Source organism: Enoplosus armatus, chromosome 19 (genome assembly GCF_043641665.1).
Source record: "Enoplosus armatus isolate fEnoArm2 chromosome 19, fEnoArm2.hap1, whole genome shotgun sequence".
Lineage (NCBI taxonomy): Eukaryota > Metazoa > Chordata > Actinopteri > Centrarchiformes > Enoplosidae > Enoplosus > Enoplosus armatus.
Window position 1 is genome coordinate 9,950,423 of NC_092198.1, and position 17,303 is coordinate 9,967,725.

The following is a 17,303-nucleotide window of genomic DNA, read 5'->3' on the forward strand; positions in this document are numbered from 1 at the left end:
TCACAGGACAAAGAAAAGAGTAAAAAGAAAGACTAGTTTAAAGATGGTGGCGTAGGAGAGGGATGAGAATAACACAAGTATGAGGATGAGCAAAATGATAGGCTGGAACATCTGGGCGGAGGAAGAGTGGAGTGAGATGAGAAACAAGAGGTTGGATTAAGTGAGGAAAAGGAAGAAACATCCATCAGCATTAAACCTTTTGATACATTTTGCCACCATGAACTCAAATACATTGTTGATCTTTGTCTCACCGACAGTGGCTCCTCCGTCTCCCTGTCCTCGAGCCTCGGCACTTCCAGTCTGTCTATGAAGGCCTGCAGTTCTTTTCGGAAGGCCTTCATCTGAGCGTTTATGCGATACAGCAGCTCATGCTCCCTGATCCTGCCCCCATCATCTTCTCCACCCTCCTCCCCTCCTCTCCCAAACATCAGGTCGCCGTTTGAAACGTAGACCCTTGCTTCTGAAATGACGGTGGCTGTGTCAGCGATGAGCCGATCAATGGTTCGAACAAGCCTCTCCGCTTCCACACGGATGTCAATCATTTGCTGCCTGTCGCGCAGGCTGCACCGGCCACCAGGCAGGAAGCGGGCCAAGGCGGAGGAGGCCGCGCCCTCAGGCCCCGTCGGGGTGTAGAGGCCCCGTGTGGGCGTCAGGCAACGGCTACTGCCGTTATTGTTTCTGACCTCATCTGAGTCACTTTCCCCACCTACAGGGCCCTCGCGCTTGCGGTGTGGTGGGAGGAGGCGGGAGGAGGTGGAGTCCTCATCACTCTCACGCCGACCACTTGTCGCACCGCCGGCATCGCTCTCTGCATCGCTGTCCCGTGGGCTGGGCCGCAGGGAGAGGTGGGAGGCCAGGTCATAGCGCTGCATGTTGGAAAGGAGTACGCGGTTCTCGTACTGCAGCTGCATTACCTGAATAAAGACAAAGAGATGTACAGTAATAACATTTTGTAATCAGATTTTTACAAAATAGGACATAATGAGCAAAGATTTTAAAATGAGGCATAACAGGATACTTTTTAGCCATGCTAGCGACATGTCTGAGTCTGTCTCTCGGCAGTCGGTACACCACCTTGGTCCTATTGGAAGGTTGGCGTGAAATTTGGTACAGATATTCATGTTCTGCTCAGGATGAATTGCAATTACTTTGGTGATCCTTCAACTTTATCACCAAGTCAAAATTTCAATTTGTCCAATACTTAAAATAATATAACATAAAACAGTTTATGACCAAATGTCTGCAAAACTGATGACATTCCCATCTACCTCAGCTCTACTTTATGTTTAGTGCTAATTAGCTAATGTTAACATGTTAACAAACTGAACTAAGATGGTGAACAGGGTAAACTATCAATAAATATATATATATAAATTATCATTGTGCGCATGTTAGCATGCTGACATTAGCATTTAGCTCAAAGCACAGCTTAGCCCAAAGTAGGCTACAGCCTGTTATGTGTTTTGTGCTAATTAGCAAATGTTAACATGCTAAAACAATGAACCAAAATGGTGAAAATGGTATAATATTAAATACATTAACATTACATATTCATTAAATAAAATCCTTTTAGCATGTCAGTGATTGCATGTGGCAATAGTACAGCCTCACAGAGCTGCTAGCATGGCTGAACTCTCTTAGTCTTGTTTTTCTATCCTTGAACAAATTCCTACAAAATGAGACATAATTAGATAAACTTTTCATAACAAGATACTTTTTTATTTTATGACTATAGTGAAGTCATAAACATATTTCAGAATATTTAGTGTTTTGTCAGCTCATAATCAAAAGGAAATCATCAAATTAATGTCAATATTACCAATCAACTTGTAATACCTTGCCACTTAGGTCATTAATCTGTAGCCTTGCTGCCTTTAACTCCTCCTGCAGGGCTTCTGCCTTTGCTCCATCAATCCCTGTGACTCCTCCCGCTCCTCCCCCATGCCTGGCACCTCCCTCATGGGTGCCGGCTTTGAAGCGTAACTTATTCAGCTCAGCAGTCACCCTCTTGTTTTGTTCTTCAGCATCGGCTAGGTTCCTCCTCAGCAGCTCTGCCTCATCCTCCACCAACTGCAGCTGCTGTCGGAGCTCCGTCAGGTCATCACCGAGGCCTCGCCCTGTGCCCGACCCACCCATCCCTCCGCACCCAGAGCTTCCAGCACCCTCTCCTTCACCACGGAGGTCGTCAAGCTCGGCCCTTAGGCCACGGTTCTCAACCTGTGTGGTAGAGGGAGAAAACCTCAATACTCACAAGACTCCCACTGAAGAATTATTCCCTTAATAGACCTGTGTAGCATTGTCTGCTCTTACCTCCAACTCTACTATTTTCCTCCCCAGGATGTTGGCCTCCTCCTCCACTAGGCGGAGCCGTAGCTTCAGTTCTGACTCGCGGGTGGTGGGTGGACCCCCAGCCTCTCCTTTAGGATGGGTGCTGTCCAGTTCACCATAGAAGGAGCGGTACTTCTGCAGCTCTTGCTCTAGACGGTCCTTCTCTTTGTCAATCTTGGCCGTCTTCTTTCTCATGAGCACTGCTTCCTCTTTGATGAAAGCTAGCTGGCACTTAAGGTCCTCGTTGTCTTCCTGGAGCACAGAGACAACACAGACTTAACTTACAGCAAAAGTGCATTTAAGTAGAAACGGTTAAAACCTAATCCTGAAGTTCAAAAGGTTGGTCTCTGCAATAAGACAGAAAGACGGACGGATTTAAGATTAAAGAGAAGATTTTGCACCAGTCTTTCTGAGCCAAATGTTATCTATCATTGGACCAAGAGGATGTTTGACGTCTGCTAAGTCTAAAGTCATTTCTGGAGCTCTGCAAAATCAAAGCCTTCATTTAAATATACCTGTCTTTCAAATGATTGGAGCACTTGCTTTGGCCTGTAGCAGCCCGAGGTGAAAGGCAAAATGTTTGACTTGAGAAATTTACATAAGGATGTGCGCTAAACCTGCAGGATCTATGTATTTTGTGTTAGTGTTATCAATGTATGGAATTCTTATATATATGGAAAACGATACATGACAGCAGCTGTTCCTTAGAAAGATACTTCCTGATCATTCTCTCCATTACTTTGGGCAACCTGATTGTTTATGCAAGAAAAAAGAAAAACAACTCACCTCTGTAGGAGTCTGTGCTGATTTCCTGTCAGTCTTCTGGACATCCTTGCTTCCTCTTCTCTTTTGAGACTATTAGAGGACCGGAAATGGAAAAATTAATGTTTGAATTTCAATTTTTTTTATGTGTGTGTTTTAATATGTGTGCACATGTGTATTCATTCCACTCTGATTCGTGATGGTTTACAGCTTTTTGGGGGCTAAAATTGGGCTATAATTGAACATTTTTAATAGACATCTGTGCCATATTACATTGAGGCTTCTCTGTTGCATATCTTTGTTATGTACAACTATTCCTGCACTTGTTATATGAAACAAAGTATTTACAGCTTAGGTTAAAGTACTTTACACATAAAGAAAAGGATTCCAGGCTATATGATCACCAAATTGAATTGTGTTGTGCTCATTAACGGGTGTGACGTGGATGGATGTGGGTAACTGTTACCTCTTTGGTTTTGTCTAGTTCATTCTGCAGGGCTTGTTTGGTCACTTCCACCTCAATGAGTTTCTGTCTCAGTTTTTCATTCTCCTCCTCCGTCTTTGAGCGTTTCTCCTCCACCTTCTCCAGCTCATGGTGCAGCCTCACAGACACATCCTTCGCTACCTGCAGTCATAGTGTGATTTTATTGAAAACCAAACTTTGTTTAGTTAATATGAGGATATTTATGTATTTCATACCCTTTCAAAACCAAATAACTCCATATAAACATGATTTATAAGCCAGTAAAATGCATAGTCACCGCTTGCATATACATTCATGAAAACAAACATCCTTGGGGCAGAAACAATCCAAATCCGCACAGTCAAGCACCTTCCCCTCCCCTCTGCACCTTCAGGTCCTGCTCCAGACTCCTGAGCAGCTCCTCATCGATCTCTCCTGTCTGAGCGTAACGCAGCCTCTTCCTCTCAGCCTTCCTCAGGCGATACTGCAGGATCCGGCAGTTCTTATTGGCTCTCTCCAGCTCGCGCCTCATCTCCTGCAGCTGACAAGTGTCCTCTTCGTAGAACGTGTCCCGCATCTCGTCCATCTCGGTCCTCATCTCCTCAATTTCACACTGGGTGGGTGCACAGTAAAGATTACGTGTCACAGTTATGAGAAGGTTAAAGATTAAGATCGGCTGTGTAACTAATCTATGCAGTTTATGTTTTTAGGATCTGGCTTTTTGACTCCATAGACAGAGTAATGGATGTTTTGGACTTGAGCCAAATACAGTCAACTTCAGATAAGTGCACATGAAAAAACACACAATTATGATATAATCATTATTCAAATGTATTTCATGCTGTGACTGGATTTTTATTTTTTATCACTGCTTCTTCAATGCTGTAGATATTTCCTGCCAACATGGCACATATAAACATGCAAATCCCATCTGTTGACTCCCTTTGATTGTCCCTCATTTTAACACAAGATTATCATTGATCCTGGCAGATCAATACCAATGTGGTCAATAACCAATTAGTCATCTGTAGCCTGTGTAATTTCAGTTAAGGTCTTAGCTTTATCGTCTGTGAATGGAGGATGTTCAACAGACAGATCAATTGATGTTTATTTCTCTATTTTTCAGGAAGTAATGACACTACACAAGTAATGTGGCCCCAGGGTTTTAAGGGGCCCCACTTTAAATACAAACATGAATTTTCTGCAGTATTACAAAACAAATGTCGACTGTTTGTCTGTGGCATACAATTCAGATGAGGTGACACTTTGTATTTTTATCTATCATATTTTAAAGACCTCCTAGCTGATGCCCGGTCTACATGGAAAACTAGAATGTATCAAACCTTAAGATCTTCATTTTCATCAAGCAGTCTCTCCATCTCGTCTTCGAAGGCCTGGTCCTGCTGTGTCACGGACCCCGCCTCTGTCTCCTCTGCAGCCGGCTCCGGCTCTCCCAGAGCGGCCTCCTCTACGCCCGTGCACTCCGTCTTGGTCTGCATCTTCGCACCGCTTCTTCTCAGTCTCTTCTGCAGATGAAACTGGATCAGTTCAGCCTGCAAGCATCCCCCTCTCCACAAACCCAGACCAAGGCCCGCGCCGCAGCCCACGGACGCGCCGCTTCTCTCCCTGCGGCCGGCTTCCCCTCCGGGATTCTTCCCTCTCTCCTCCGCAGAAAAGGAGGCCGACAAACGCTGGGAGGAGACACCTTTAAGGCAGGGAAGGCGTAAAGTGGAGCGACGGGCCGATGCAGATGAATCTGTCGGGTCTTCCCCGGCAGCATCCGCCCTGTTTGCTCTGACTAGATCAGCTTCAGCACCATCCGGGTGAACAGCTGCCCCGCCGCGGCTCTCGGGCTCCCTCTCCCTTCCGTCGGCGGACCTTAAACACTTCCTCACCCCGGTGTTTCTGCTCCTTCCTACAGGAAGAGGAGATCTCGACTTGCCTGGGCGTCTCGGAGCTCGCTTGGTCGCCCCTTCCTGGGCTCTAGCCGGCGAGGGAGCCCGGTGCTGCCTCCTCGTCGCAGCGCTATTGTCTGCTGATGATGTTGACAATGATGGAGGAGGGTCTGCAGCGCCGCCGGTGGCAGCCTTCATTTTCTGCTCTACTAAAATAAACTCCAAACAGAGGCTTTCATTTCTAATTGTTTATCGTGAGTGCTAATGGAAGCAGCTGTCCAGGAGGTCTAAACTTATTTAATCACAAAGCTGAGGCCCGGTTTGAACTATCTCGGAACACTCAAACAACTAGAAAGTTTCAGAGGAAGCTGCTTCCTGTGGGTGAGCCACTAGATGCCGCTTTTCTCCACCTGCCCTCATCTCTTCACCCTAACCCACAGCCTAACTTTACAAGAGACGCGCGGGCCTGCTTGTTTTGTCCATTAAAGATGGACCGACAGCCACTGGCCGACATATTTATGAAAAAAAAAAAGTCCAAACAAATGCATTTTCACAGAGAGCGCCACATAATGCGTGAGTTCTTACCGCAGAGCATTATGGAGAGTCGCTGACACAGGGCACCACCAGGCACTGCAGGGGCACTGGCCATATGACGTGGGGGTGTACGTCAAACCAGGAAGCGGACACCCCCCACCCCTTACTTTCTCTATCCCTCAAATTCAGTTTTATTGGCAGAATAATGACCAGAATACTATAACCTTGGTTGGTTACAGAAGCTTCCTAAACTTACGTTTACACTGCAGGAATACTCACTACAGTACTCTATCAATGATTAAGTATTTACTGTATACAGAAAATTAAAGACAGTTAAAGTTAAATTATGTGTGGTAACTTTAGATTAGGTCATAGTATAGAGTATAATGTACAGTATAGTGTCCTCTGCAGCTCTGCAGGTGGCTTCACAAGTAATGTCTACCATAAACCACATGGTAATTCATGTTTTTACAGTAATACTGTTGTTTTTTGCTTTACAATACTGCAGTTCTGGCATGTACATATGTCTCACCCACATTTGCCAGGAATCACAATATGTGGCCCCTCATACACAGATGTAATGTCATAATAATAATAATAATAATAATAATAATAATTCAAGCCCAGCAGAGGGTGCTCTCCACACACAAAACCGAGTCAGGCCCCGAAGGCAATCTGCTCCACGCAGACGGAGAGCCAATAAAACGCTGACTGTTTCCACTCTGTTAGGTTAGAATGAGCTCCTTAGTCATATAATTGCTAATGAGATGAGTGAGTGACGGGTCAGGTTTGTAGAGATTTAACCCCTGCAAACTGACCCTTCACCGTCCAACAGGCTCTCAGAGGGTCAGTCAGCTAAAGAAATGATAGGCCTGTATATTTGCAGCACATTATCAAACGCAGGGAAAGAGTAACGTGTTCGGAAACCAGCAATTTTCTTTATAGTTTTCCTTTTTTTGCACTTAAAATCCTACATCAAAGTACTTACAGTAGGCCTATACTGGTTAATCTGGCACACATTGTATATAGTATGTGTGCTCATACAAGTATGTGTATGCATGTTCCTGCAGCAGCAGGGATGCAGGTTAAAGTGACCTGCACTAAATGCCTTTGATGGAAAAGCCTTGGTCCTTCAGCAATCCTCTTAGTCCCTGGCTTAGATCCCTCTGTGTCCCCATGGAGGACAAGTCCTCTCACTCATCCCATCCAGTCTATCATCATTCACATCTACACCCTTAGACCTACTTCCACCTCCTCTTATGCCATGGGTGCAAAGCGACAGGTGGTGGTGCACCAGGATAAGATGGAAGACTGCAAAGTAGTGAATGCACAGCAGGTTGGAGGGAGGAGGATGTGGAAAAGTGGCTAAGATTGAGAAAACCTGAAGCATCAGGAATAACAGAATGGCCGTGATCCGAGGCTTTTGGACAACAGGAAAAAGATAGTGGATGAATAATTTAATAGATGCCATTAGTGACTCCACAGTGTGGTGAAAGAGCAACAGGATATAGTGTTTATTTGTCAGGCAAATGCAGAAATGGATGGCAAGTGTGAGAACAAATATGTGGAGGAGAGTCCTGAAATAAACCAGGATATTAAATTCACAGCAAAGATGTTGTTTGTTTCTTGTAAAAATGTTTTGTATTTTGCTCATATTTAGGGCCAGAACATGAAGGCCTTCTTGTTCTGCATATGCAGTCACATTGAAGTAGAAGTATTGTACAGTCAATCTTACAATAAAGCAACTCTATAAAAGCCAAATGTTAACTAACCATACACTTTGAGAGTTACAGTAGCAACCTGATGGCAGATTAGCAAAGGCTTCTCTTCCAGTGACCTGCTTTCCTGGGTAACTCGCGGAGTGACGTGGAAATAAGCTCTTTTGTAGCTAAAGCCAATTTACCCCCAAAGATTAGGGCAGATCTGTCTGGACAGGCCAAAGACGCAGCCTACCTCCACCTCTCACACACACTTTTAAGAGCCCTTTCCATGCTGCACATCCCAGGATGGAAGAGGGAGAGACGAAGGAAGCAGAGGAATGAGGAGAGAGAGGGAACTGAAAGATGGGAGATGGGGGATGGGGAAGGCTTTGGCTCCAGATTATGTTCCTAACGTCTTGATCCGATATGTTGAGTGCAACGTTGCTTTAGCAGTAAAAGCAGCTGATTTACAATTGATTTTGCAAATGCGTAGCTTGTGCACACACCAAAACAGACACAAAGACACACAAACATAAACTATGGGGTGCTGACATTGTCTTTATTTCAGTTACATGTGCAGCCAGAAGCTGTGTCGCTTTCATCTTCGATGAGACAATGAAATAACCATTTTTCTTTAAAAAAAAAGCTCTTGTCAGGAGGAGTTTCCCTTCAGTCCTACATGGCAGTGAGACAATACCGAGCTGAACTTCTGATCTCTTATTCTTGCAACTCAGCTACATCGCACAGCAACAAGAAATAAATCATTAGGACCCACAAAAAATATTATAACAAAGATACCCACAAATTTGCATAAATACTAAAAGAAACTACAGCCCCCAAACCCCCCCAAACTGTTAAACCAGGTTTTTAATTCACAATGACGACAAAGAAAATAGCATGTCATTCTGTAAATGCAGCACAGTTACATCAGTTTGAGACAGCAGAGAAATATAAAGTCCATGACACATTGAACTGGTAGATGTGTAGGTGAATGAAAAGAAATTAAATATAGTAAATGGCAGTTGTGAGAACGTCGTATTGTGATTTTTTGTTTGCTATTACGCTATAAGTATTCGTAAACAAAAATCCCCCCCGAACCAAGAAAAAACACCTTTGGTATAAACTTCTGCATGTTCTTTTGTTGGTAATAGTTAAATTGATTAAAACTCTTTTAGAGCACTAGAAAATAAATTAGCACATTAAAGACTATTTACGCTTTCGGTTAAAACAATACTGGAATCCAGAGTACAAAAGTTGGAGGTGAACTTTGGTTGATAAGTTAGTGGATGCTGAGCAGTTTGTAGGTCCTTTTTGATATTTTGGTCCTATTACGGTCCAAAACACAGTTGGACAGAAGAGCAGGGAGCCTACAAGATCAGCATTTTGTTTTTCTTGATATAAAAAAAAAAAAAAACTGTTATGGAGACACCCCTCTCTTCCTCTCAAATCCAGAAACCCTTACAGACACACCACAAACACACACTGCTACCCTCCCACCTTTCCAAGTTGGTCACAAATCACATCCTTCTACATTATTTGCAGGGAGGATGAAGCCGGTCTGGTTTGAACTTCCCTCCCATCCCCTCCTTCTCTGGCCCTTAAAACAACTGTCCTCTTTCTGTTAATCGCCAAAGCGAGCCCTCTTCCTCCTTTACTCCCTTTTCGCTCTTCCTTTCCTCTGCCTCTTCCCGTTATCCTCCACTTCCTCCACTTTGCTGTGGCCGTTAGTTACAGCAGAGGTGCCGTTTGCGACGGGCTTGCCTCCCTTCTGTGTGGATGAAGGTTTGCGTCGGTATGCATGGTAATAGAAGTTGGCGAAGAGGATGATGAAGGTGACAGCGTAGCCAATCAGAGCCCACTGCATCCATGCGGGGAACGGACAGCCTGTGTAGAGGGAGTGGCCAGCATGGCCGATGGTCACGTGGAACTGGATCTGTCGGACACACCAAGAATTGAATGTACAACATGATGACTTAAAAAGTATAATAGTTTGTTTTTCAAAGTGCTTTGGGCTGCAGCATGGCACCTACAGAACACGCAAACATATAGCCCTTAAATAATACCCACCATCTGAATAATGGTGAGGTATTTCTTCCACCAGAGGTACTTCTGCATCTGAGGTCCCAAAGCTGCCAGGCCATAGTAACCATACATGAGGACGTGGATGGAAGAGTTGATGGTTGCACCAAAAAATGCTGTGGAAAGATTAAAGGGTTGAATTTGCGTCAGATGTGATGGTGGTCGTGTTATTTATAAATGGCTAGAGAGCAACTGAATGTGCCCCGTGAGTCAGAAGTGAGAAGCACAAAGACAAGATCAATCGGATGAATCTGGATATCGTAGAAATGAAGATCCCGCTACTCACATTGTCCACCGGGGACCCATTTGATGCCAATCCACCAGAGGATGAACATGGTGCAGTGGTGGTAGACGTGGAGGAAGCTGACCTGGTTGAACTTCTTCCTCAGGATGAAAAAGACGGTGTCCAGGAATTCCACGCCTTTGGAGATGTAGTACCACCAGAGAGCAGATGCTATCTAAAGACATAAAATAGGGTGGAGTGAATTACACACACATCCACTCACTAATACCACTGTATGAGATAGCATCTATGATAGATAACAGCTGAAGACTGTGAATACACTGTGCATGCCACTCATTGCAGTCACTAGTTATTCAACCCTTAAAAGCATCTCTACCTGATTCCAGTCATGTAGGACAGTCGAGAGAAGTATTACTAATAATAGCTACTGCAGAGAGTAGCTTTTATGATTATATTTGTGAACAAGGTGTACAGAAAAGAACAAAATAAGAACACAAAAACTAAATCTTCATGTTTTGGCAAGCAGGTAAAAAAATCAATAAAAAGTAATGAATCAAGCTTAGAACTTACAATTAAGTCATATCATATTGTAGCATGGAGCATCATAGTATACTGAACCACTGGAGGGCATAACAAATACTCAGGTATCATATTTGTATGATATCATATATATCATATTTCATGTTAAGAGACTTGGAAACCAAATATATTGCAGATGTATTCACTATTATACGCCCCACTGTCACAAATCACTCTGTGTTGTGTCCTTCTATTTAACTCTTCATTCCTCCCAGCCTGATGTAGATAGTACACATGGTTGCTCTCTAAGCCACGGCCGGTGTGGCATCAGGCCATCGTGAAAGAGCGAGGCCCGAAGGTGGAAATGGGGGGTGGGGGGGTGGAGTGTTAGGGTGGTGAGACCAATTACTCCCGCCTATATGAGTGCAGGCCACACCCTCTTTGTCCTGAAATCACTGGAGATAAAAACTTTTATCTCTCAATCCTCTCTCTGTTTCTTTCTTCCGTTAACCCGTGGCAAAATTAAATTCAATGATATACGGAAATAGCTCCTTAACTGTTAACGTTAGCTCCTTGACGTTAACAGCAGGATTACAGCATTCTTACACTTGGTAGGCCTGGAAAACCCCACTGCTTTATATGGGATTAGCAAAAATTAAAACTTTCATTTGTCAAAGTAACTCTGTTTTTCAAAGATAAGTTTGGTGCTTGCGTACAGAGGTGTGTGAAGCTATGCACTGGCATGGGATGTCAGTAGATTTGTTACGTGATGTGTGTGTGTTGGAGGGAGCTTACCCTGACTTCATTGACATCATTGGAGTAGTTGACAGGTTGACAGAGGTAGCTGTACCCGGCTGCTCTAGAGCCTAGTAGGAGCTGATGGGAAGAAAGAGGAAGTCAGACAGAGGCTAAGAGGAAAATGGCTGATATTTCCTAACTTTTGGATTTGGAGAAAGCAACAAGTCATCCACTTTTTCTAAAAGGGAGGTGGCAAACACTAAAGGATGCTCGAAACACTGACATCAGAACAAGATTAAACTAAAACTTTAAGTAAAATAGCCAGTTTTGCCAACAAGTTTTGAGCCGCCTGAGAGGAGGCCCATACACTAGACTTACTGTTTAACCATTTAAATGGCATATTAAAGTGAGTAATTGTCTTGTGTGCAGTATCACTGGAGGAGATGTTTTTAAGGGCAGCTGGAGTTAAAATATAGTGTGTGAGGGTACATTTTTCTAACCTATTAGACCTACAGAGTCTATAAACACAGTACTCTGTGATTTTATGTCTGGTAATGCTTTTGAGATCTTATTTTGTTTACATTTATGTGTAAAATGTCTCTGCTTTTAATATTAAAATTTGAGTGTAAAGCCAAGATTGACAGTCACATAGTGTTTGCTCTGTATAGCCTGAGGGAAAGCCATTTGGTAACACTGGTATTGGGAGCTCATTAGGATCTTATTGTGTAGTTACCACATCATCCCTTTATCATCCTGACAAAAAAACACAATTTGTCTGTGTTACCAGTCATGTGCAACACATTAAGTAGTCTATGTGCCCATCCGAGCCCTTACCTCTTTGGCGATGTAGAAATTGAGGACCACCATGCTGAAGTTGTAGACTATGAGGGTCTTCCTGAGTGTATAGGGCTGGCGGTCCTGCATGTATCTAGGCCCCGCCCACAGGAAGAGCAGGTACAGGCAGCTGATGGCCAGAGTGGGGCGGGGAGATGACATCATCGGCCAGTTCTCCACCCTCTTGTCTGGAGGAAAAAGTTTGTTTCAATGGTGGGAAAATGGGAAGTATAAAGGCAACAACAGAGTGACCCTCTCCCACAACCTTTATCAACCACTTGACACTAGTCCAGTGCTTTTATAACAAAACTTTTAGCAGCTTTTGTTACTTTTGACATTATTCTTATGGATAATGATTACAATTTACTTACCAGCCTTATTGTAAAGATACAGGGGCAGTGCACAAGACATAAGCCAACAGGTTTTTAACTAAGTCCCCCAGTTTGACCATATTATCTAAATTACTTATTTGGAGGTAAAAACAAACTGAATGTTAAAATGATCGCACAAACTACCTGTGCTGTCATCTGCTAGACTTTGCTGTGTAGTTATGCTCTCACACCATTTTCCAATGCAATAAATAATCCTAACGCACATACAATAGCAAGCACGTTGACTTTTGTTGACACTTCCAGAAAGATAACATGGTCAAATTGGTCACTTGTTTAAAATCTTTAGATTTAGAAACAAATTATTGTAGGTAAAAAAAAAACCTCTTACCTGCTATAGTAAGGCCCCATTTGTAAAATTCTACAGTGTCATTCACAAAATGTGTTACAACCTCCATGGCTCTGGTCTCGATTATACTGTGGCAGGGGGAGAGAGAGAGAGAGAGAGAGAGAGAGAGAGAGAGAGAGAGAGAGAGAGAGAGAGAGAAAGGCAAGAGAGTCCAAGTCAGTGAGAGCCACACAAATTAAATTACAGGCCATAAGTATCCTATCAGTGTAACTAGTAGCATGAGGAGCTACTCTACGTAATCATTTTGTGCCCTCAGTACGTGTCACTCAGGCTTTATTGGCATGACATTTGACATGTTGCCAAACCATTGTGAAAGGCAATGTTAAGGAATGAGATTAACAAAAATGTGACAAACAATATTAGTTAATAGAATTAAATAGATAAATTAAATTCAATAATATATAAGTAATCTAAGTAATCAAGTTAGCATTGGTATAATCTCTGCCATGATTCACTTGTAAATGTGCACATATTTATCAGGCCAGTGACGTCCGGACTGAACCAAGAGATTCAGCATCCTATGAGTTCTTACCAGATACTGTAATAATAATAATAATAATAGACAGGCATTTGTATTATGTTGTGTCATATTATATGCTACAGCATGGAATTATTCAGCTTTTCCATAACACACATCCTAAAAGACCACATTAGGCCTCTCTTCACTTTTCGCCCTTATTTGAAATGATATGGTAACATTATCTTTCACAAGAAGCTAATGCACTTTCCATTGATTCTTATGATTGCTGGCCAGTCACAACAGTTTGAGATAATTGTAGGAAATAGGAGGGAGGATACTGGGTAATTCCCTAAGAATAGATAGAAAGATAATTCCTCTATTAAACTCCTTTAACTTACTAACGAGACAAATATGGCTTCTGAAAGGTAGTCAAAGTAAAAGTTAGTAACAATGACACATAGAAGATCAAGTGAGAGATGTGCACCTCATTGACTTTAATTAAGCAGCATTACATAACAAACGGTTCTTATCCACCTGAGAGCTGAGGGCATGTGTCTCTATATTAATCTATAATTAATCCCGATGCGTCAGATCAGCTGCCCTTTAAATAATGCATTGCTCTGTGTATACGGTGACTACAACTGTCCACTGAGTGTTGACTGAAAGGGAAGTGCTGAGTATTTAGAGCAATACTGCACATGGGTGTGAGCACTACATAATCTGCAGTATGGACCATTTTTGCAGGACTTCATATAGGCCTAATGACATTCCCACCCAGGGGTGAGTTTAGTTGCAGTGGGCCGCGCAGGGAAATGAGATAGAGAGGGTTAACAGGGTTTGTGCGCACACAAAAAGACAGGGGCGCATGTGTCAGCAGGTTTCGCTCCGACCGCTCAAGAGGCTTAAATTCAATTGATCTACGGGCTTAGATGTAGGCCTAAGTACAAATGCCCAACGACCCACAAGCCTGTTTGATGGTTATCTGCCTACATGTGTGGTGGCACACTAAAAAAAAGAAGAAAAACCTAGATCATGATTAAAATGGAGAATTAAAACTTGCACACTATTAGTATAACTTATAATAATTTTGCAATGATAATACAACATTAAAAATACCTCACAGATAGCCCAGTTTAATTTTAAAACACGTCTAGCACTCCCACAGCCAATACAGTTATTTACACTTGTTTTATGGATTTTAGGTTAATTCAAATGTGCGTTTTTGCCCAGGCTTAACAGGTGGGTGGGTGAAATGTGCTGTGAGCGAATGCAGACGAGAATAAGATTAGCAAGGCTATATTACCAAACTATAAAAATGCCATGAAAGGTGTCTCCACCGACCCACGTAGAAGTAATTGATACGTCGTGGACAAAGGGCTGGGCTCTTTTCCACAAGGCGCTTTAATTAAGCCCTAAAATAAGACTAAAAACTGGGAGTTAGCCGGTTTGAAGGTAAATGCCGGAAAAACGTTTAACATGTTCAAAACCAAATAGCGACAACACAGCACACACACACACAACGCCTAAAACGATGCAGTTACTTACGTCCTCGATATTTAAGAGCGTGTAATGACATCCGGTGCAATGTGATGCCCAACTCCTTTCAGTTAACGTTGCTGCTTCGCTCGTCTTCTCCCTCTTCTTCTGCCGTTACCGCAAATCAGTTTCTACACCGCTCCGGTTACACTTCGACATTAAACAGCAATTTGGCAAGAAACTAGACAAGGCAAGTGAAAATCTATGACTAAGATAGGCCAATTATGCATTCAGTCCGCGCCGGCCGCTCAGCCGCATCATCTTCTTGCAATCTCCCAGACACCGAGAAGCCAGATGGCACTGCGCATGCGGGAATTCCCTATCGTGTCTAGTGTGTGTGTTTGTGTGTGTGTTTGTGTGTGTGTGTGTGTGTGTGTGTGTGTGTGTGTGTGTGTGTGTGTGCGGCGGCAGCCATTGGCAGCTCATGGCCGTGGGATTTTTTTTGACAAAGACAACTTTCTTCTGTTCATCCTCTGTATTTACTACGAGCCTACTAATTGACCAACAAACTGACTTAAATAAATGAATAAATAATAAATACATTTTACTTTTGTGGCGAGTGACGTAGCCCACTATGGGCTTTTTGAGTGTGGATACAAAGCCAAGCATATGTTTCCACCAGGGGTGGAAGAAGTATTAAGATTATTTACTTAAGTAAAAGTACTAATACCACACTGTAAAAATATTCCACGTCCTGCTTTCAAAACCTTACTAAAGTAAAAGTATGCAAGCAAAATGTAGCCTACTTAAAGTAGGCCTATCAAAAGTAGTCATTTGCAGTAAACTGGTCCCTGTCAGTATTATACTATCATATATGATGTTTCTGGATTAATATTACTGGTGCATTAATGTGTATGTTGCATTGTATTACTGTATCTGTTATTTAACTACTTTATATACTGTTGGACAGTTTAATCTGCAGCAGAGCATCATATTCTATAACATTATATGTTTCCAGCTTTGTCCAAATCCAAGGGGGTTTTCAAATAGTTTATTCAATTTAAGAAGTAGGGGAATTTTCTCAACCCATTCAAAATCACCACATTTGGAGATAGAAGTATAACCTTGCATAAAATAGAAATACTCAAGTAAAGTAGGCTACAAGTACCTTGAATATGTACATAAGTGCAGTACTTGAGTAAATGTACTTAGTTACATTCCACCACTGGTTTCCACATCCTAAAAACGACTGTCTACATCCATCTAATTTAAGTGTCTGCTGATAACATGTTGTCCCATCCCACTAGATGGTGCTGTCAAGCTTTCATCTTCTGTCCACCTGCTTTTCTCACATTACAGGCTCTCGTGCCCCGAAACAGCTTCAGGAGAGATGAGGTTTCTTTTAGGGAAGCCAGACTTACTCTGTTACATTAAGTCAACAATGAAGTTCCTATTTTTTCTGCTGTTGTATTCTACCCAAACATGGCACATTGTTAGTCAATCAGTTCATATTGCAATGTGTCACTGACAGAGTTTCTTATGTTATTTGTCATAAACTGTACAGTCACCATACAAACACTACGTCACAAGCGTCTGAGTGAAATTTAGCTGTGACTCCATTTTTCTGTCATTTTACTGTGTCATTCATGGATTTGTTCTTACTTTGATTTTCCATTAGCAAGGGTGACAGATTCAGCTAAAGTGTGCTAACCTGGTCCAAAGACCAAAGAGCTGCTTGTATCCAAAACAGTAAAGGAGTGTGTGTGTGTGTGTGTGTGTGTGGAGGAAATAACACTATGTGCGGGTGATTCAGAAGAATACATGTTTGTCATTTGCCATAAATCTGACGCATAAATCTATCTACTGACTCCTGCTGAGGACCAAAGCACGTGTGCGTGTGTGCCTGAACCAAATCACATAAATATAATGTTTCAAAATAAAGTAAGAAAAACATAGGTATATTTCAGAGTATATGAGGGTGTGGACATCATAACATAGACACTTCCTTTCCTCTTGGGTGCAGTGTGGTTAAACGCTGTTTGACATATTGCAAATGAAAGATAGCATATGCACATTTATGGTTTAGCTGTGAATTCACTGCCTATATATCAACACATTAAAGAGCAACAAATAAATCTATACTCAGCACATTGGGATTTGCTGTATCCCTGATAAATCTATGACCTTAATCTAGAAAGAGTGACAGTTACCATCCGCTTGATTTGGCATAAATGATAATATATGTAAATTCAATGATGAATTCTGTATGCACACTACAAAGCATGCACTTGAAAAGTTGTTTCTCCTGGCTCAATTCATTCCACATTTGCTTGATGGTTCAGTTCGTGACTGCAATTGCAGTGTAATTATGGTACTTGCAGTTATTTGCTCAGGCAACACAAAACCTCTCATTTATAAAATTGACAATCTTGAGCATCCTCCTCATTCTTGCCTAAGGAAGAGGAAAAGGAGAAGAAGATTTGGTATTCAGGCTGTCTTGTAGATGCAGTGTTTGTTTGTAGGTTAGTATCTT

At 42.4% G+C, this 17,303-nt stretch overlaps 2 protein-coding genes across 2 annotated transcripts; both read right to left on the minus strand.

The window, feature by feature from the left end:
• Nucleotides 1–5,646, minus strand: LOC139302232 (microtubule cross-linking factor 3-like). The gene is made up of 8 exons (XM_070925863.1): nucleotides 4,897–5,646; nucleotides 3,942–4,166; nucleotides 3,557–3,715; nucleotides 3,115–3,183; nucleotides 2,311–2,580; nucleotides 1,837–2,217; nucleotides 252–914; nucleotides 1–111 (listed from the first exon to the last, which is right to left on the minus strand). Exons 1-8 carry the CDS (start codon nucleotides 5,644–5,646, stop codon nucleotides 1–3), a joined length of 2,628 nt encoding a protein of 875 aa, XP_070781964.1.
• A 3,687-nt stretch (nucleotides 5,647–9,333) lies between these two features.
• On the minus strand, nucleotides 9,334–12,895 carry LOC139302233 (very long chain fatty acid elongase 4-like). Its single transcript, XM_070925864.1, has 6 exons — nucleotides 12,817–12,895; nucleotides 12,097–12,284; nucleotides 11,320–11,400; nucleotides 10,048–10,219; nucleotides 9,750–9,877; nucleotides 9,334–9,615 (listed from the first exon to the last, which is right to left on the minus strand). Exons 1-6 carry the CDS (start codon nucleotides 12,881–12,883, stop codon nucleotides 9,334–9,336), a joined length of 918 nt encoding a protein of 305 aa, XP_070781965.1. The 5' UTR covers nucleotides 12,884–12,895.
• Nucleotides 12,896–17,303: the final 4,408 nt, after the last annotated feature.